The following is a 21,975-nucleotide window of genomic DNA, read 5'->3' on the forward strand; positions in this document are numbered from 1 at the left end:
GAGTGATGTTGAGCATTTTTTCATGTGTCTGTTGGCCATTCGTATATCTTCCTTTGAGAATGCCTATTTAGCTCTTTTGCCCATTTTTTAATTGGGTTACTTATTTTTTTTCTTGTAAAGTTGTTTCAGTTCCTTGTATATTCTGGATATTAATCCTTTGTCAGATGTATATTTTGCAAATATTTTCTCCCGCTCTGTTGGTTGTCTAATTAACAGAATTAACATGATCTTAACTTTAAAGTGGCCTCATGAAGTGAGCCACTGAGTCCTGCCAAGACAAAAATCTACCTAGACGAGCAGCAGTTTTAATATCTGAAACCTTCGGAAATGGGGGAAAAGGATGATTTTGCTTATATTATATATATCAAAACAGGTTTACTCTTAACATCAGAAGTATTGCTGGAATTGTCTAAGATTCTAAAATATCAGAAAAACTTTTACACTTTGTCTGCCTCTCAGAAAGTCTACGTTCAGACAATTTCTGTGACTAATGAATTGTTGAGTAGTTATCTCTGGAGGATTAAAGTTTCTCAACCAACAGAGGGCTGTGACGTCCAACTCATTCACCATCTTACAAAGATATGACAGGTGTGTCCACCATGTGGGCACAATGGGGAGCTGCAGGCTTTGCTAAGCAAGCACTGAGCCACAGTAGAAGAACAAGGTTTTCAAATCTCATCAACACCTATTCTCCATTATTTTTGGGTAATTTTCAAAAAGATATTGAAGTCACATAAAATAGCTGAAAGAGAATAGGCTTGAGGCGGAATAGACTAGGGTCCAAATCCTGACTCCAACACCACTGATGAGCTCCAGCAAGTGCATTTATCCACACTCTCTCTTTCAGATTCAAGTTGTAGATGTGGACTAATACTACCTACCCTGCAGGTGATTGTAAGGATTATTGGTCACACTTGCAAAGAGCCTGGAAAAACCTGAAAAGAGAGGTGAGCAGGAAATGCCCTGGCAATGGAGAGGAGCAGGTGCCCCCAAAGAGTGAGGGGGCGGGTGGTGAAGTGGGACGCAGGTGGGAATGGGGAGGCGGGTGGGAGTGAGAAGAGGCCTGAAAGGCCTGGGTCAGGGCAAGGGAAATAGCCTAGAGCTGGTATGACAGCACCTTAAGTCAGAGTGGGGCTACAGCCATGAAGACAAGGTGTCAGAGGCCAAGCCAGCAAGGGGGTGATTAAGTGGGCAGAAGGACACATCAGAGGTAACAAAAACAAAAGCATCCATTACTGTTCAACCACTCAGTGAACTCTGTGATGGGGAGAATTTGGTCTCTTTTGTTCACTACTGTATCTTCAGCATCTAGGAGCTCAACATTTGTTAAATGAATGAATAAGCTAGTACCTGTTTACTTAGGTAATGTGGTAAGTGCTTTACAGAGATGATCTCTCAGATCTTGTAATAAGTCTTTGAGATAGGTAATATTATTCCTGTTTTATACATAAGGCATGGAGAGGTCTAGGAATTTGCCCATGTCACACTGGTAGGAAGCGGAAGACCTAGGCTTCTAATGGTAAGATCCATGCTCCTCTGCTCTGCAAGACAGCTATCCAGACAAACTTTCTTTCCTAGTCAGAAGCTGGCCCACCTGTCCCGACCTGCTGGGACTCTATTAACTCCTAATTATCCTCCAAAGCCCTAGCAGAGGCATCACAGCCTCTGGGAAGTCATCCCTGCTGGCACCTGCCCACTCCAACACTGGGCAGACACCCCTTCTTGGAGCTGACCTGCATTAGAGCTCTCATCACACTACACCACCAGTTACTTCTCTGTTCTAATCTCCAGATCATGAGCCCTTGAAGAGGTGAGAACTGTATCTATCTTATTCTGGTGTGTTTTTGTGTAGTGCCTGCCTTAGTGTAACTGAGAAAATGGTGGTTGGAATGTGTGAACCCATGAACAAGTCTTCTACTGAGGCAGACATGAAGGCCAGGCCCAGGCAACCAGGAGCTTGGCAGGAGAAGCAGGCAGATAGCCACTGGCAGAGGTATCTGATTAAGACCAGGTTTGAGCAAGATAAGGTACGAAACCCAGACAGGAAAGCCAGGGTCAGAAGGGAATTATGGCTGGAAATTATGGTCCAATAGGACCTCTGCTACCTGGACAGCACATACCATTCAAGACATCCTGTTAGACAGGGACACTTGGAAAGGGGGAAGCAAAGCTGACAGAGAGGGACAGCATGCTTGAGATGCGTAAAGTGGAAAAATCATTGTGGTTTCAGCACTCAGACCTACTGAGTACATATCCCAGAGCCTGATCCTCCCCACAGCAGCATAAGTCTGGGTTCTCAACATCAACAGCAAAGAGCCCGCACACCAATGAGCAGGCTTTGGCAGGGACTCCGCCAGCACTGTAGTGGGGTCTGCTGTCCCAGCAGAACTCCCAAGATGAATGTAGGTGGGATGGGGGAAGGCAGGAGAAGGTGAGACTGACAAGGAGAAAGCTCAAGCAAAAGTCAGCAGCACTGAAGGGTTTTACGTTGTGTGAGAGAGCTTGCCCCAAACCAAACACTATGGTGCATATACAGGTGTTCACTGTACAATTTTCCAAGTTTTTTTTATAAGTCTGAAAATTTTTCATAATAGAATAACAACAAAAAAAAATCAAGCAGTAGTATACTCTTCACAGATAGCAGGAAATATCATGGGAAAAATATAAAAGTCAGGTGATTTGGAGGTGTGAGGTACAGTGGATCATAGTGGCCCAGTCTCCATACCAAAGTGTAGCCACAGGGTGACACAGAAAAGCTGCCTGAAGCCACCACACCATACTGGCTACATTCTTCATTTCTTTCAATGACTGAAGTTTGAGATTTACAGGAAGGAAACAAGGAGCGGTGGTTCCTACCAACCATCAAGGCAGTTTCCTTGGAGCATGTTTAAAAACTATAATTATACAGTCAGAGTTAGAATTCTTATAACACTGAATAAAAATCATCTAACACCTTCAGTTTTCTAAGTCAAAGACGAGAATCCAACTGAAGGGAATGAGAGCCTGAACAACACACAAATGTTTAATTCTCATCGACATTAGAGGGACACAAGACAGAACCCCAATCATGAAAATCATCTTAAAATGCATAAAATTTAAGTTACCACACTTGCTTATTACTTGCAACTGTGTTCACAGACGGTACAATTTACTGAATACCATCACCAAAAAGCAACAGAGAGTGTGTGATATACAGAAAACACAACACCACTACAACTAGGAGATTGGTGAGTTCAGTCTTGACAAGGAGTCACCTGGGCATAAAGCCAAAGAGGAACGGTAAAGAAGGTTCATTTGACCCCTGTGTGCAATGTGGGGTAGATGGGCTGGTCAACAAAAACATAAAAGCAACAAACCATAAAAGACTTCTGGTCTGTGCTGGGAAATTTGCTATACTTTTATGCAAAGCTACAAATAACCAGTTCTCTGACAACAGCTAAATCTTAGTTTTCCTACAATCCCAATTCCACACAGCCAATGCAAACACAGCCCTTGCACTGTGCCCAAAGGGCTACCTTACTTCAGCAGCTGCTGCTCCTTATTTTGAACCGGCGGGAGCGCCACCGCACTCCCAAGCGGCGCACTGTAGCAATGCGCCACCGAGCCGGCCCTTGAACCTGAGCTTTGCTTCACAGGTTTGATCCTCTTTCTCAGACAAAAGTGGCTCTCAACCGGGTCCTCCCAGCACACTGGAGAGCACCTACCTTGGAGGGCAATCTGGCTCCCAAGCCTAGCAGTACCTCTTTTAATTACAATCAGGCCACTATTTTTTCTTTACTGCAAATTTTTTCTCTTTTTCTCATTTTGTGCTTATAATCCATGTTTGGGAATATCAAAGCATCAGGAGCTATATTTTCTAGACTGGGAGGAAGTCACCACTCCTAGCCCTACATATAACTTTACTATGCCAGTCTCTCACTTAGCTTACCAGGAGCCTATTCGACAAGCACTATGGCACTAGTATGAAATGGAGGAAAGGCACAGAGGCAAGAAGGTATCCTCAAGCTGCTCATTGTTCAGCTGGAGGAAAGGCATCTGTGCACTAAGACGCAGCCAACAATAATCTAGAAAGGAATACATTCTGACGGAAACAAGTCTTCCAAACAGAACACGCTCTGTGAACTCAGATCACTGTGGGCTGAGGTGATCAGAGGCAGCTCCCCAGAGGCAGGCTACAGATGGACTAGAAGGACGGGCAGAATTCAGCCATGCAGAGGACGGGGAGGGAGCTGTAACTTAGAAAATTTCCATTTCACTAACATTTGTGCATTCAAACTCTTTGGCCTTTAATAAAATATACTACAATGAAAGAGGAAGGGTTAAAATTTAAAACGTTACCAGCCATTAAAACTAAGAAGAAGAAATACATATATTTTTGAAGTTCATGAAAAAAGCATGCAAAATTCTCCAATTTATTAAAATACTGAAGTACTTACTCTCCTAGACTTCGGTCACAAAAGGTAAATGCATTTGGGAGAAAAACAATATTCAGTTATAGTACAAGAACTTACAACAAAACAGAACATATCAAACTGCCAAGTTAACTTTAATTCTCTACTAAGCAGTTTAATAGAGCTATTTATCTAAAACCTACCAGACATATGTTTAGACACATTGCTTTATTGACAAGAAAGTAGATTTATGTTAAATTCACATTATAATACCCACACTGTAGTAAGCATATCATAAAATTACCTTTAACTTTTACTTTTAATGTATTTTTTTAATGAGCCCCCCCAAAACACAAATTATCACTGCTGATGTGTTAGCACACAGAGAAGTCATTATATGAAAGAGCTGATGCAAGAGAAACTAGGATTTGTGCACATTAGGATGAAGCTGTAGGAAAAGTTAACTCTTCACATGTTACAGAACACAACTGCAGGGTTGCAAGAGCCCTGGCTGGTCACCTGTTACGTGCCTATGTCCAAAGGGGCAGAGTCTGCGTATGTCAGGACAGGGGAAACTGCAGAAGTCCAGGTACGAAATAAATGGCACAAATGACAAGTGGCCCATGTAATAGAGCCACTAAGAGCTGCTCATCTAGCAACTCACCAGGCAACAAATGTATGTGCACAGCCACTGAGGCCATGCCTGTAGTGACTGCTTCCCCCTGAAATAAGCATTTTTAAAAAGATGGTTTTATAGAAGGAAATTTAAAGAATGAACTCAATATTTTAGTGCTGCTTGACATAGCCCCAGAGTGAACTGTGAGCACCTAGAAGACATGGACTTGACATTCCTCAGTCCCAAAGCCTCCAAGACATAGGGATAAGGTAGTGATTTTTCAAAGTTAAATCCCCTCACCTCCTTTTGTTCAACCTGCAGTGCGGACTTTAAAATATCTCGAAGCTGTATCAATTGCCTTCTTTCTTCATCCTGGGCCTGTTTGATCTTTTAAAAATAAAACAAAATGAAACAGAGCTAAGTGAGACTGATGTAAAAGGAAATCTTACAGCTCACAGGGCATTTCCATACCAAGTGCAACTCCTGCCTCCCTCTCTGGGGATACCCTCCTTCTAAACAAGACAGAAGACGGAGCAGGAAGCCACATTCCACTGGCCCTTGTGGCACAATGGGACTATTTGCTTTGTTTGTGGGTAGCACGGCATGCAAACACAAGAAAATATAGAAGCAACATTTAAATGAAAATGTTTGTTGCATAAAAAGGGTTTCAATGCCACTGGGGGAGGGAAGCTACTCACAGTGTGAAGGTCTGTTGAAAGTGTTTCAATGGAAGGTTTGAGGCTTTCCACTGCTTTCAGTCCGTCCTGGAAAAAACTGGGGGGGTGGGGGGAGAAGAAACAGAGATTGTGCTTTATAAAGAAGAAAATTTTGTCAGACGGAGTAAAAACTTCTTTAAAGGAAAGTGACTGGAGCAATTATATAATTCCTTGGGGAAAAGACTATAGAACAGAACCTTAAAATATCAGGTAAACCAAGAATAAAATGACACTCAAAATTAGAAGTGAATAGAAATGGAATTTCAATAAGCCTAAGTATTTGTGATTTTTCTTGACCTATATAAAATGAGACCTAAATTTTCAGTTTATAACAAGAAACAGGATTCTACTGACAAATGGCAGCACGGGCTTTGATTAAGGAGTCTTCCAAGTACCCAAATGGAATCTGAGGCCAGAAAAACCATGGGGTGCAAATAGGAGCGAGAGACTAAGGAATTTTCCTCAACAGGCAATAGGTAAGTGGAAAAGGGAAAGAATGCAGGAAAAACCTGAGAGACTTTGATGCGCATGAATGGCCATGCTCCATCTGCAGAGCAGGAAACCATGGATGGAGAACTTGAGATCAAACATCAAAAGGAATTTTTTTCTTTTTTAAAGCTCAGAACTCGATGCTGTGAGGTCATTTATAAGTGATTCAGGAAATACAAGAGAAGCTAGACGAGTTTTTCCGCAGCAACAGTAGGCTGGTGTTTAGCACTGCCTCTTAAGTGTGCTGTGTATGACTCTTTTGAGAGGAATGAAGAAAAGGCTTCCCAGTGGGCTGAGGATAAAGTTCAAAACCTGTAACAAGGCCTACAATGCCTACATGATTTGGCAGCTGCCTGTGTCTGTCGCCTCAATCCACATCATTCACTTGGTTCCAGACACACTGGCCTCCTCTATTCCTCCATGGCCACCAAATTATCCCTGCCCCAGGCCCTTTGTATATGCTGTTCTTTCTAAAGGCTTCTCCCTGCAGTATATCTGCTTCACCTGGCTGATTCCCATGCATTCTTCAAGTTTTAAGCTAAATATCACCTCATTAGTGAGGACTTCCACAATCTCCTACTTTAAAAAAGGTCTCCTTGTTATATTCTCTCAGAGCATTTTGTATTTTGCTTCCAAACACTTATCACAACAGCAGTTATGTATTCATTAGTGTGATTATTTAACATAGAATTCTCTCAGAGATCTGACTTTCTAGGAGGAAGTATCCACAGTATCCACAAAGCCTGGCATATTTCGAGTATACGATATTTGTTGAATGAAGAAATTAATTAACGAAGGAAGGAAGGAGAGTCGCCAGCTTCTGCCAGTTTTTTTGGATACCAAGGAAACTATCCTCAAAAAGCAATCTGAGTTTCACATGTGTTCATGTGAGGTAATGTTCATTGCTTTTAAATTCAGCAATGGCCCTGTGGGACTTTCCCATACCAAGTATGTCATAGACAAAAGGGCTGTGAGAACAGTGCAGAGTGGCACTTAGTTCAGTAATTTCAAGGTGGAAAGACAGGGAAAGCACACACACACAGGATGTGGGATAGGACCTTTACTAGCTGGCTATTAGGAGCCACAGAGGCTGGGCTATTAGAATGTTCTCACCTTAAGCTTTAGATACACACATAATTCTTTATTTTACATTCTTGTTCTTATATTTTATCTGATTTTCTTTCTGAACACAGAATATGCCGTAGCATAGCAATTATGGCAGACTGTTATACTGATCTATCCACATGTCTCCTGCCATGGTTAGGGCAGAAATGCTGGGTCTTAGAGATCTCTGCACCTTCCACTCTCAGCACAGTGGACGGCACGTAGCAGATGTTCCTTCTGAGCTGAAAAAGAAATTAGAACAATTGCAGAGCTGCAGGAATGAGAAACTGAGCTTCTTCCATTTGTCATGAACTTATCTGGTTCTTATATTTTATTTACATTTTTTCTTTATATAATGATTTCTTTCAAGACTTCAAATTCTTGTGAAATAGGTAGGAAGAAAGAGAAAGAGAGAACATGAGAGAGACAATACTAGAATAGGGAGCAGGAAAAATATTACTGGAGATAAATGCAGAAATGTCCCTGGGGAGAGGGAACAGGTGCACTGCTCGAAGAACCTCTGCAACCTGGCCGCTGTCCCTAGGGAGAGAGAGTGCCCTGTAGTGGAGTCAAGGCACCCAGACACGTTTCTTGTCACAGACATCATTTCCAACATGACACTGCACAGTGCACTTAGAATAAAAATATAAATTTGTATTTAAAATTGGGATTTGATCTTTGTAATCACCTAGCCAATCTTAACCACCCATCTACCTGGAAAATCTCCTCCGATTTTTAAATCCCCCATCTTTCTGTACCCTCTTTATTGAGGCACATTTTTGCACCCAAGTATACCTTCAATATGCAATTGTCCTGGCATGAGAGAGAACTTCGGAGAAAAGGAGCACTGTCACTGCTTCACTGAGTGTAGTCATCATGACTTTCCTATGTACAAGTCCCCAACAAATTTTTCTCAAATTGAGCCCATTAACACTTTTCCAAGTTTCAAAGAACTTTTACCATCAACACTTCCAAACAAATTTTGTTATCTATTAAACACGTTCTAGCCTACCTGACCAGATTCTCAAGGCTTTAAAATATACCCACTTAGATGCAATCTTCAAGCTCCCACCAAGCAGGGTGTCCTTGCCTTCCTCTGGATCCCAAGGCCCCGTGTTGGGTCCTCTCCTACGGCCTTCATGCTATCACATGCTAATATCACATCCGGTGGGGTCTGCCTGCAGCACCTGCCCCTCCCTCTCAGAAGAGCAAGCTTGTCCGGGGCTCCAGGAACTGAGTCTCATCAACTCTGCACCCCAAGTTCATCAAGTAACAGCTGGTCACAGTGGCTCTCAGCAGGCATTTGCTCAAAGAACAAGTCAATTCAACACTCATTACCACCTTTTAGAACATGGCCATCTTTATTTGTTTTATTGTTATTGTTTTAAAGATTGCCCTATTTCTAGATTCTACTAGAGAATAGGATCCTCAATCTTCAGCAGCAAAGACTAATGAGACAAATTTTTAGATTATTGGAATGAGGTAGAGATGCAAATCCCTTCCTTAAATGAAATAAAAGACAAAGAACACGAAGTATTCTTCAAGAACACTTAAAGTGAAAAGAAAAAATGAGTAAAAAGCAAATACTGCATACCTAAGCAGCTCTAAGTGTCAACACCCAGCATGGCTCCTAGAATCTAGTTCATGCACATGGCCTCTTCACTCATGCCAAGAACAGCAGTGTGGAGATGAGGTGCTGGTGGGGCAGGAACCCTCTGCTCACCCAGGCACAGCACCTACCTGGCAAAGCTGTGCTTCTGGCGGTAAGAAGTGGACAGTGGGAATGTTTGAAGAGGGAACATGAGAAACTCCCATATGTGGAAACACACACATTGCTACAAACTCCTTCCGTCCAACAGCCGAGTCACTCAGGCTCCACGTTTTATCCCACAAAATATGAATTTAAAAGTCAAGGCTGCTGGACTGATTTGAAGAGCATACGGTGTACGCCCACCCACCCACAGTCATCCAAAAAGGAAGTAATGGAAGATTCATATTTTAAAAGGTTACTGAGCTCATGACCATAAAAGGCGAGCTAGTTCACTTTTCCACGAGTGGGCTGTTGCTACCCAACTGATCAGTTTGGGCAAAATAAAGAAGAAAAAAAAAAAAAAAAAAGGAAATCCCAGAATAGCTTCTTAAAAATAAAATATCAGCAAGGAAGCAACCCACTTCTTCCTAAATTGTTTCACATAAGGTTACAAGGATAAGAACTGAAGGAGTAATTTTCATGCTAATTACAAAGTTACATTTTTTGAGTCTGTAAAAAAATTCGTCTTGAAAATTCTGCAAACTTGAGGTCTTTCTGCCCTCTGAGACTGTTTTTCCAAGTGCGGAGCTCTCTCTTAACACAGGATGAACCACTCAGCACAGGCTCCTTCGTTGTTTGACCTCAACTGCTTTAGAAATGCAATGTCATCAAAGCTGTATTAAGAATTCCAAAGCAGAGCTCAGTTCAATTCAAAGGTGTAATCCACTGCTGCAGATATGCACCAGGTAAATGTGCCATGTACTGGATGGAGAAAATGAATAAATGAGACGGCTCCTTCCTTAAGAGAATGTAGTTCAGTGGGAGACAGAGCCACAGTGGGGAAGATTCCATCGCGGAGACATGCAGACGGTGTTGTGTTAGCAGAAGGAAGAGACGTAATTCCACCAGGGGAAGACAAGAAACACTTAAAAGTAAAAATTATACATCGGTTAGGTCCTAGGGAAGCACAGAAGTTGGGGGAAGGCACAGAGGAAACAGAATGACATTCTAGAAAAAGGAACAACGTATACAAAGGTATATCAATGTAGGGCACAGACTGTGGGAAAAGTAAGTAGACAGGTGTGGCAATTTGACCTCCAATAAACTTCTCAAATTCGTCCCACTGTCACCTTCCACTCCCAACATCACCAGTCTAGCCAGGCCATCGACATCTCTGGACTGCACTGGGATAGAACCACGGACCTAAGTGACCACCTGTATCCACTCGTCTGATTGGTTCCTTCTCCACAACACGCAGAGCAACCGTGTCACAACACAGAAGCTTTCCAGAAGTTGTTTCCAATCAACTTCCAACAGTCTAGCCAGGCCATCGACATCTCTGGACTGCACTGGGATAGAACCACGGACCTAAGTGATCACCTGTATCCACTCGTCTGATTGGTTCCTTCTCCACAACACGCAGAGCAACCGTGTCACAACACAGAAGCTTTCCAGAAGTTGTTTCCAATCAACAGCACTCCCTCTCTCACCACACTGTTTTGCCTTTTCATAAACTCAATTATGTATTTGCTCATGTGTTTCCTACTTGTCCCCATCAGAACCTAAGGTCCATGAGGGTAAGAACTTTGTTTTCCTCCTTACTGGATCACCAGAACCTTGAATGGTGCCTGGCACACGGTAGGAGCTCCATGCAAATGAATCCTCTGCTTGAAACTGTTGGAGAGGTCCAAGACACATCTAGGACAAAATCTAAAACCTTTATCAAGACATCTAAGGGCTTCCACATCTACTTCTCTAAGGCTCTTCTATCCAGTGTCATTTCTCACTACTCTTCGCCCTTCACTCACTAAGCTTATGTCACCCTCACTTTTTCCTGCCTTGAGACCATGACTCTGCCTGGAATGATCTTCCCCCACTGCTTATCCTACTCATCCTTTAAATCTCTGAATACACGAGTCCTCAAAGAGGCCTGTAGCTAATTCAAGAAATATCTAAGTACCTACTATGTGCTAGGCACTGTGTTCTGGCTGTTGGAGAACATAAAAGGGAATAAAATAGAAAACAAAAACACCCTACCCTAAGTCTTTATCTAAATTAGGTCCCTCTATTATATTCTTTCTTAGATTCCTATACTTTAGAACACTTTTGTAAAAGTCCAATTCTTAAGCGCAACTCCCCTACTTGATTCTTGGTGCAGGAACTATACCTGTATCATATATCACTTTATCTCCAGCACCTACTACAGAGCCTGACACATAGCACATGTTCAATAAAAGCTTGTTGGATGAGTGAGTGAATGAGCCAAGGGCCTGTTTATATCAGTGACTGGGGGTCAGGGGGCAGAAGTACGATAACAGATGAGGGCCAGCGTGTGAAGGGCTGCTGTCTATGGCAGAGTTAAGTACTTGAGGCTTTCCTTGAAGATGGAAGTTTCTCTTTCTCTTCTACTTACACCCACCTTTGCTCATCACGGTTATGGCTTCATAGGATAATATGAAATATATGAAAGAAGTTTCTTAATTTAATACAGTTCATTAACATCATCTCATTTCTGTTTTAACAAATAAAAAACATCTGAGAATCATGTGTTCAGTCACACTAGTTTGCCTCTTACAAAAAAGAGCAAAAATAAATATATTTGATAATTATTGTAGATTTTTATATTGTATATTTGTGTTTTTAATTGAAATGTAATTCTAAAACCATAAAGGGTATAATTCAGTGGTTTTTAATACACTCACAAAGTTGTGCAATAATCAGCATTATCTAATCCCGTAACATTTTCATTACTCCAAAAAGAAACCCATACCAATCAGCAGTCATTCCCCATTTCCTCCTTCCTCCAAGCCATGGAAACCACTGATGTGCTTTCTGTCTCTATGGAGTTGCCTATTCCTGACCTTTCAAATAAACGGAATCATAGAGCACGTGGCCTCTTGTGTCTGGCTTCCGTCACCTAATGTTTTCAAGGTTCATCCATGTTGGGGCACACATTAGAACTTCATTCCTTTTATTGTAGATTTTAAATGAGTGTTTATTTTCATCAGTACGATACTACAGATCTACCAGAAGTTGCCATACATGAAGAGACATCTAAAATAACATCATAACAAAGAAAAACTTACTTGCATTGGGCATGAAAATATTTGATCAGATTTTGAAGTAAATCCACTCCCTTTTTAATCTTGATTTCATTGACCTTCAGCAGATACTGTTAAGAAACAAAAAAGGAAATGTCATAGAAATAAGCAGAGTATGAGCTTAATAGGAGTTTCTGAGGACTGAGATTATCTCTTCTACTTCTCTGACATCTTTTACAATTGGTAGAGCTCATGGTAGACACTTAATGTCTTCTCAATGCCATAGCCAAATGTTTCTTTTAGTTTGGTGCTGTATGAATTATCTGACAGTCAAGTAAGTGTCTAAGTGCCAAGAACTCCTAGTCATAAGATCTTCTATCTTAACCTGCTAGGAGAAATTTTTTCCCTAGTTGCATGAAAGAATGAGGATAGTTAGAAGGAATGAGATTTCTAACCATCTTGAATCATCTTGTCCACATTTTTTCTGTCCCAGGTCCCTCTCTTTAGGTAGGTCACTGTCCAGAACACTAACTGCTAAAATTCTATAGCTGAGGTCCTTGTCATATTGTTCTCTAGCCCCAAGACACTTTCCTTACACTTAGAAAAATGTGATTGTTACAAAAACCAAATTTTAAATAAAAATAAATTAAAGCCATTTTTAACTTGGAGAATTCAATACCGACCACTAAGTCATCAGGAAGACCCAGAGATCTACAAAACCAACATCAGGAAATACATTTGTTCTTTCTTAAGGGTTTATAGAACAGGGACTCCATAAATTCCCTCTCCCCTCCACTGTCAGGATATGGTGTAAAGAAACCTAAGAACATCTCATCTCTGAGACGTAATGCCCCCTGAAAAAACTGCTGACCCATCATGCTGAGCAACACAGGCTAGCCGTTGTGATGGAGGGGTACATGCACGCACACGCCTGCAAGCCCCTTCCCAGTTCTGTCATGCATTCCAGTAAGGAGATGGAAACTGCTCTGATACTGTAAGCCACAGAAATTCCTTTTGCCTATAACAACTGCCTACATGTCCTATTCTCTCTCTTCCTTCTTGATGTTAATTCACTGTTATTTAAATAAGATGTTTGGCAACGTATCAAAATTTAAAATGTGTCTACCCTCTGACCTAAAATCCTACTTACAGGAACATATTATGAGAAGATAATCATTAAAGTTTACAAACATGAATACAAAAGAAGATTCACTGTGGCCTTGTTTGTAAAAGTGAAAAATGGCAAAAGCCCAAATGCAATGAATGGGAAGTTAAAGTATGGTGCATCCATACCAAAAACACTGTAGCCAGTGAGTCAATAAAGCCAAGAATTTCTGACATGGAAAGATATCCATGACATATTAGCAAGTGAAAATAATCAGGTTACAAAGCATCAATAGAGAATGATCCTATTTACACAAATTATTTTTATGAATGTACACATCGGGATATATATAGAAGGTGCTTACCTAAATGTCAAAGTGGTTATCTTTTGGTAAGCAAAATTGGGGTGATTTTTAATTTCATATATATATATATATATATATATATTTTTTTTTTTTTTTTTTTTAAATTGGCTGATTTTCTGAAAAAACGTTTCAGCTTTAAAAGTCTGAAAGCCACTCTTCTAGATTAAATCCTGGGCAACTAAAATTTAAACAACTAAGCAACATCAACCATTTAAAACTTGAGAACTTCAGTCTGAGGAAATGGTTGCACAATTTTTTTTTTTTTTTTTTTAAAGATGACCGGTAAGGGGATCTCAGCCCTTGGCTTGGTGCTGTCAGCACCACGCTCAGCCAGTGAGCAAACCGGCCATCCCTATATGGGATCCGAACCCGTGGCCTTGGTGTTATCAGCACCGCACTCTACCGAGTGAGCCACAGGCCGGCCCTGGTTGCACAATTTAAAAATGATTTTAACAGAGGCGATTTAATTCATTTTAGATGTTGGATTCTCAGGTAACTGCTTTTCAAATGCTCTTCCTGGCTCATGGAAAGCCCTTTCCAGCTATATTTGGTCAACTTCTCTACACTCTTCATCAGATGTCTTCTCTGTGAACTCCAAGTTCATTGTTAGGCAAGCCTACCTGTGCTTTTGTACATATAGACAGCACTTCTATCACTGGACTGCAAAACATTAGTGTCTGACCTCACCAAGTGCCAGCTTTGTAGAGTCAGGGACCTCATATGCTTAGCATGGACTGGGGCCCACCACCACCTGAGGTCTGGCTCAACAGGTGGCTCAAATATATAACCTATAGGCATTGTTTACATGGTGTATTTCCAGGAAAATAAATGATTTAACCAACCCACACAATCCACTCACTTAGACCCAGAAAAAGAGAAATAACCAGTGCAAGGTGCACGTCACAGAAAGCAATGACAGAGCCAAGTGGCGACCTGGGTACTCTTCATGTCAAAGCTGTGCCAACTGAATTTCAAAATTCAGTAAACATTTAAAACAGTCTTGTAGAATTCAGGTAAATAGATTTTAACCTTACTAGTCAAAAAGAGCATGACCTGAACACACACACACACACACACACACACACACACGCACACCCTTTCCAAATTCATCCTTTGTAAAACACTACTAGTTAATAGAAACAATACCTCGTGTTTGCATAATACACAGCAGTTTCCTAGTCCCTGTCTTATGTTATACTGTTTCACTGATTTTTCCAACACTATGTGACGTAGGCCAGGCAGGTAGTATTATATATGATGTCTGTTTATAAAACAACTTATGTATAAAAACATACACTCTCCTACCTACGATAACTCCTTGAGTTTAGTTATTTTTCTAAATATTTGCTTAATGAAAAACAAAAAGGGCTGGCTGGTTAGCTCAGTTGGTTAGAGTATGGTGTTGATAACACCAAGGTCCAGGGTTCAATCCCCATCAGTACAGGTCCCCGCCAGCTGTGCCCCACCCCCGCCCCGCAAAAAAAACCCAGAATAACAAAGCAGTAAAGGAGGACTAGGGGAACAAAAAAGATGTGATACATAAAAATCAAAAAGTAAAACAGTGAAAGGAAATCCAACTACATCAACAGTAACATTAAATGTGAATGAATTAAACAATCCAATCAAAGGCAGAGACTGTCAGGCTGGATTAAAAAAAACATAATCCAGCTACAGATACTGTTTACAAGAGACACACTTTAGATTGAAAGATACACAGAGGTTGAAAGTAAAAGGATGGAAAATGATATTCCATGCAAACAGTAACCGAAGGAGAGCTGGAGTGGCTATACTAGCATCAGACAAAATTGACATTAAAACTTTCACTTGCCACCCTGATTCCTGGGACTGATTCTCCTCTCCTGACCACTTAAGAGTTTTGCTCTGGGAATAAAAACTCATTTAAATATATTTCTAAGATATATGTTTATAAAGGCTATTAACAAACATTCCAAAATCAAAAAGTGCCTTTTGGATTAGCTTTGCTGTTGACTGCTTACCGGGAATCAAGAGCTGGCTGAATTCTGTTTCGATAGCTGTCACAGAAATCACTCATGCATTGTGTACATTTAAAACTTAAGCTTGCAATGCTGTGAGAAATAAACGCCATCCAGCACAAGTGGCTTTGCTGGCACTACCAGGAAGAGCAAACTCTCAGGCAGAGATGGAGGGTTTCCACACACTGTTTGTACACATGCACCCACAAGCAAGGTGTAAGAATAAAAAGGTTGTGAGCAAAGGCCTTCATGATGGATGGTCTCTGATCTCAGAGAAATGCTCCGAGACTGTGTTTCCTGGTGTTTTCCCCTTCCCAAGGCAAGGGATGAGGGTGAAGATGGGGTGGAGCAGAGAAGAGCTCCCCAGGGAACCTGGGCCTCCTGCCTGGATGAGCATCTCCATGCTGATCAGGTGAAGTCTGGGAGGAGCCACTTCCAGAGACAGGTGGCATGGCTTCCCACACCATGCTCACACCCCTGACACAGAGGACAACATGGGCTGTCATCCCTCAGCTGGACTTTTTTCTAGCTGACTTCTCAGGCCCTCTGCCCAGATCATTGACTCCATTGGTAATAAAAGGCTGGTGTTGTTAACCTAATTCTACCCTCCAGGAGACTAAGAAAGACTCCCCTAATAAAAGAAACTGTTAACACAGAGGACAAATGGAGTCCAATTCGATGTTTTCTTTGACGCCACTAGTGTAAGTCAGAAGCAGGACTCCTGCTGAGAAACAGCACATTCTCTGCTCCCTGTCCCCATGTGAGGTCCCACAGAGGTGGGGGCAGACCGCCTTGCAGCCTGGCTCATGGGACCCGCCTTTCCTCCATGTCTTACCTCACACATCTGTAGCTGGAAGAACCGCCTCTCCTTTTCCATCTCCTCAGCAATTTCAGCCCCGCTTATTTCAGTACGAATCATCCCATGGAGCTTGGCATGTTCCTTTTTCTCCTTTTCTATTTTGGTTCTTCAAGTAAAAAAAGCAAGGATAAATCAAGATGCCTCTTGGCACCGTCCTCCAAGCCAGACAGCCTCGAAGCCATCCCATCTCCGAGCCTGCTGAGACAAAGGCTCACCACACACTTTAGAACAGGACAGCCTTTTAACTCACTTGAAAGGAAAGTGAGTAAAAAAAGCAAGGATAAATCAAGATGCCTCTTGGCACCGTCCTCCAAGCCAGACAGCCTCAAAGCCATCCCATCTCCGAGCCTGCTGAGACAAAGGCTCACCACACACTTTAGAACAGGACAGCCTTTTAACTCACTTGAAAGGAAAGTGCAGTTGTCATAAAAATGTCCAACTTAGTCCTCTCACTGCTTACTCAACCAACACTTCCTAAGCAAATACTTTGAGTCAGATCTGGGTCAGAGGAGGTGGGAAGTCTGCACGTGCCTTGGAGGTTTCCTTCAACAATAGCTGTTGGAGTCTGCTGCCCTCTTGGTCCAAAGGGAACCAGTGACTCTTCCCACCCTACATCCCTCTTCCCAGACTTTCTTTCTAGTCTCTTTCTCCACCTCCCGCCTCCCCTCACTAGTGAAGTCACGCCAGTCCTCCTGCTTGACCTATACCAGTGCTCTTCACTGTAGGAGAAGAAAACAAACCCCCTTTCCATTTTTTCAGCTTCTTCCTCTTCCCACATTTATCTCCTGCCTGAACTATATTAGCTCAATGTCAAGTGTGCAGTTCAGGGTATAAACTGACCAACTGAGATACATCCAAAGAAGAGCAGCCAGGGTAAAAAGAACCACAAAATCAAATCAGCTAAGATGGGCCTGAAATAACTGTGAATTTTAATCTGGAGAAAAGGAGACTAAACAAAACCAACAAAAGGCAATTAAAAAACAGAAAGGGCTGCCGTGAGGACAAGGGACCAGGCACTTTCTGTAGTCTCAAGGCAGACACTAGAAGACACAAGGGAGCATTTTGTTTAAAAGTTGTTTAATGATGAAATGGGCTGAATGGGCTTCTTTGCGAGTTCCAGGGAGTTCCCTATCATTGGGAGTCAGGGGGAGGCTGGAGTATTTAAAAAGAGGCAAGAAGTGTAATTTCTTTCTTCGGTTTGGACCACAGTGCTGGGCACACAGTAGGTACCCAACAATTTGAAGGACTGAGCAAGTAAGTAAGAGTATAAACAAACAAGACAATTTGGTTGGGATGTCCAATGAATTCAAGCATCTATGGGGGAGTGTGACTGGACGGCCACTGAGGTCCCTGGGACTAGAATTATACAGCTCCGAAGCTCCCATGACACCCCCTCGAAGGGACCAAGACACAGTTCAGACATTGGTCATTTCTCTTAATAATCACGTATGGAACTATTGCCCAGGAACTTTAAAGACAGTTTAAAACTAGTTATTACATATCACAAGGTATCCTAGCATAAATGAGTCTCAGGTGTTAATAAAAGAATTACTTCCTTTATCTTAGAATTACTTCAAATTTTAAAGGGTGCTGCTCCCTCTTCCTCAAATTCTGGGATTTTGTGAGTAATTCTGTTCCTGCCCTACCTGTGTCTTAACGTAAAGAATTTGATGTTAACTCTCCTTCAAACCAGAGGCCTCTCCCAAATAATCTTCTTCGGAAACTCCTTGTTCAGTCACACACAGAAGCATTACCTCTCAGGCACTTGAGGGTGGCAGCGAGCGCAGCTGAATGGGAGTTGGGAACCCATTCCTGGCCCTGGCTCAACTACTCTCTGACTGGTTGGCCAGCAGCAAACCACCAAGTCTTGGTCTCTCAGCTATAAAGTTGAAATGCTGAACCCTTGCTATTTAGGCCACTGAATTGGCATACAGATTAGGATGCTAAAGAGCCAGGGATAACAGGCTGGAGCCTCTCTGGGTTGCAAAGACCTTCAAGGTATTCTAGTCTGGCACTCCGCCTGTGCTTTCATATGAATGTATACCATTAATCAAAGTCCAGAGCCTGGGATCCAAGCAACTTCATGTACGGAAATTTAAGATTTCCATGGACAGCATGAGTATTAAAGGTTTAGTATTCACTGGTCTGAGCTTTGTGATCCTCCACCCTGAAAAGATAACCAAGGCTGGTTAAATTAAATACCTGCAGTTACATCTGAAGTGATTTCTTCTAACAGCTCTCACTTTACCAGATGGCTTCATATGAAAGTTTCTATTTCCACTCAGAAAACTCTACATAACCCAAGGCACAGCGATTATTAAGTAAACATGAGGCACTTAAAAATATTTTCTATTTCTCCAGTATTTAAAATAACGAAACCATTATTCCCTATAATTGCTAGCTCAGTTAGCTCGCTAGACTCTCTCCACTCTAGGAATGAGAAACTGTGATCAGAAATGTCACAACAGCTGCCTGAAGTCAACGAGTAGAACAGTCTTGTCTTTTGTAGAAATTGTTTTACATATCTAAGAATCAACCAACCCATTCTTAATGTTCTTTTCTGGCAGAAGAAGCAATCAAATAAAGCTGAAGGAGATGGATGTTAAACAATCTTTCTTTCTAAAACCAAGGGGACTGCTATTTCAGAAAAACATAGACACAAAGCCAAAAACAGATGGTTTTCACAAATCACCAGGAAGATGAAGTCTGAAAATTACACTGCTGTCATAAACAGTAATAAAATGAGAAAGCATTCTAAAAAACAAAACAGAAAAAGTAAATAAATACCTCTGAGAAAAACTGGCCTTAATTTCCTTCCATGATCTTTCCTGAAAATAACACTCTATAACCATTACGACATTATTAAAAACAGGGACAAGGGAAAACTTATTAAAAGAAGCTAACATCACCAAATGCAGACTTCCAAGTATGGAAGCATCTGTCATCACAACAAACCACTGCAATATGGTTTTAGGTAAATTCTTTTCTGGATTAAGGTTTACTCAGACGATCCCTTTAAGCAATAAAAACTTGATTTAAAATTGAAATCTCAAATTACCTACACATATTTTTAAAATGAAAACACTCACATTTTTGTTTCATAGTCCTTCCAAGCTTTATCAAAAGGCTTTTTCAGATCCTGTAAACAAAGAGTCATAAATTAAGCAGGACTAATCTTTAACTTCTGAGCAAAATAAACTTATTTATACTGAGACTAGTACTGAAAGGAACATTAATTTCTGTAATAAATGATGCATGTAATCTCATGAAAAATAAAGAACTTAGGGCATAGGTTTTTAATTAGACTGGTAGTGTCATTTTTTCCCTTTCTTTTAAAAAAAATATTATAGAATAGTCCACATGCACACAAGAGAGACTTGTACAATGTGCCCATCACCCAGTTATAATAGTCTTGGCCCATCCTATGTCACCTGTACCCTACTCTCTGCCATAGCTTTATTCTGAAATTAAACACAGAAAGACAAAGCTTAATCTGAAATATTTCAGTATATCTCTTTAAAAGGACTTTGACTTTTTCTATTAATAAATGAATCTTCTCAACACATGTGACCCTGATTTGAGCCCAACACTAAGAAGAGAAAAGCCACCCACATTCTCTCAATGTCTCCTACTGCACTCTTCTGTCTAGAATTTAGGACTTCATACTCTGATGAAGCCTGACCCCCAAAATTACTGAGCCAATAGAAATTCTATCAAATGGTTCCCACCTATTTATGCTCCCTTCAATAGGGTTCTTTTGGAAGAGAGAAACCTTTTTTGTTGTTGTTTTATTTTTTATAATTTTGGCTCTCCAATGGCCTTATGATAAGGCCTAAGCTCCACAGCCTGGCACGCAAGGTCCTCCATGAACTGACCCTCCCCACCCAGTGAGCCTCCTGGCCCCTCCTGCACCCTGACATCCTGATGGTCAGTGTTTATTCATGCTTCATTCATGTACCTGTGTCTTTCCCCTGCCTAGGGTGCCCATTCTCTTTTGTCTAACTCAGGTGACCTATTCTCCAGTCCTCCAAAGGGACGATGGTTAATGCTCCTCCATGTCCTAAGAGCTCTCTCCTAGCAAGAGCACTCTCTGTAAAGAAGACACTGCAAGGCTTCTGCAGAGGTCCCTGAGAAGGGCAAGTCTGGGCTTCCAGACGTGCCCAGATGTGCCCGGGGAATCATGTACTGATCCCATCAAAGAACTTGGGTCTCCCAAGAACTCAGCCACAATCACGGCTTTCTCAGTGCACAACTGTCAGGGTCAATGATGTGCAAAGGCAACTCCTGCTCAGCATGTACACCAAATAGACCTGTGGCCCTGACTACTGCTCACTCATGTCCTTGTGAAACTGTTCACAGACCCAGTGTTTATAAGTGGCAAGGCACGTCCTAAACAGCCAATGTCCTTTGGAGGACAGAAAAATGAAAGTAGCCCATGCCTTATGAATGCGATTTTCCCACCAGGAAAATACATGCTTCTCAGATCCTTTCTCAGTGGTAACTCAGCAACACACCAGCTAGAAAACCAGATTTCTCCCCACAGAGTTCCCTGTTCAACCGAGAGACCAAATTTGTTTACAATTCCCCAAACAGCTGTTTCTTTCCCTTCACACATTCCCCTCCCCCTACCAAGTTTGTGGCACCAAGAGCACCAGACCGGCCAAGAATCACTATTATTCTAGCTGAAAGGTGGTGTGAGGATGGCCAATCACAGGAAGCTGAGATAGATCCCAGTAAGATCGCACTGGTGTGGCTGCTGCCCTGATGGGGCAGTGTTGCCGTGATCCCATGAGATACACACGCTGCCCCCAACTGAAGGGATTTTAATGCCATACCCCTTTTACTCCTTTCAGGTCCCCCTTCAGCAAACTGTCCAAAGGGAAGGAGATTATGTTGTTCATATTCTGAATCTAAAAAATAAAAACAAGAAAGATATTCTTACTCAATTTCCTTTTTAATCTGAAATAAGGATAGCAAGGATGTTAGAGAGAACATTTGGTAATAATTAACCTTTGCTTAAAACCTGGCCAGTACAAGTCTTACCTTCTTCAATTTTATCTTCCAAATGAACATTAACTAGTGAAAAGTCTAGATCTGTATATTTTTCACAATAATAGTATTATGTTCTGAAGTCTGGGAAAAGACAATCATTACAATGAAGAAAAAATATTTCAAAATAATAAATGACAATTCCTTTAAAGAGCTTGGAATAAAAGGAAACACCACTTCTTCTCACCCACGCTCCAGTCCAGGTGTGGGGATGTGCTGGGGCCAGTTCTTGGGCCCTCAGACCCCATTCTCTGCAGCAAGCTTCCAACACAGGAAACGAAAGGAGCGGCAGGCCAAGGGGCCTCTGTCTGCAGTGAAGGCGCACGAGTGAACGCCGAGTGCGAATGAGGACAGGGAGGAGCATGTGAGTGAGTGTGTGTGCCAGTGAGGAAGGGGGTGTGAGCGTGGGCCTGAGTGTGCGTGACTGTGTGTACATGTGTGAGCAAGTGTGAGTGAGGGGAGGTGTGGGGCGTGTGCGGGGGTGTTGCTGGGGAACG

At 41.8% G+C, this 21,975-nt stretch overlaps 1 protein-coding gene across 1 annotated transcript in view; it reads right to left on the reverse strand.

Moving 5' to 3' along the window:
* The window catches only part of ASAP2 (ArfGAP with SH3 domain, ankyrin repeat and PH domain 2), a gene marked incomplete at its 5' end in the record, with an annotated part of 83,252 nt that extends 61,913 nt beyond the window's left edge, over nucleotides 1–21,339 (reverse strand). The window contains 7 exons of the mRNA XM_008589311.1: nucleotides 4,437–4,445; nucleotides 5,308–5,394; nucleotides 5,706–5,781; nucleotides 12,153–12,238; nucleotides 16,406–16,535; nucleotides 19,519–19,568; nucleotides 21,265–21,339. Coding sequence (XP_008587533.1) covers nucleotides 4,437–4,445; nucleotides 5,308–5,394; nucleotides 5,706–5,781; nucleotides 12,153–12,238; nucleotides 16,406–16,535; nucleotides 19,519–19,568; nucleotides 21,265–21,339 — 513 coding nt within the window. The remainder of the gene's footprint in view (nucleotides 1–4,436; nucleotides 4,446–5,307; nucleotides 5,395–5,705; nucleotides 5,782–12,152; nucleotides 12,239–16,405; nucleotides 16,536–19,518; nucleotides 19,569–21,264) is intronic.
* Nucleotides 21,340–21,975: the final 636 nt, after the last annotated feature.

The sequence above is a fragment of the Galeopterus variegatus genome, unplaced genomic scaffold (assembly GCF_000696425.1).
Source record: "Galeopterus variegatus unplaced genomic scaffold, G_variegatus-3.0.2 Scaffold5364, whole genome shotgun sequence".
NCBI classification, from domain to species: Eukaryota; Metazoa; Chordata; class Mammalia; order Dermoptera; family Cynocephalidae; genus Galeopterus; species Galeopterus variegatus.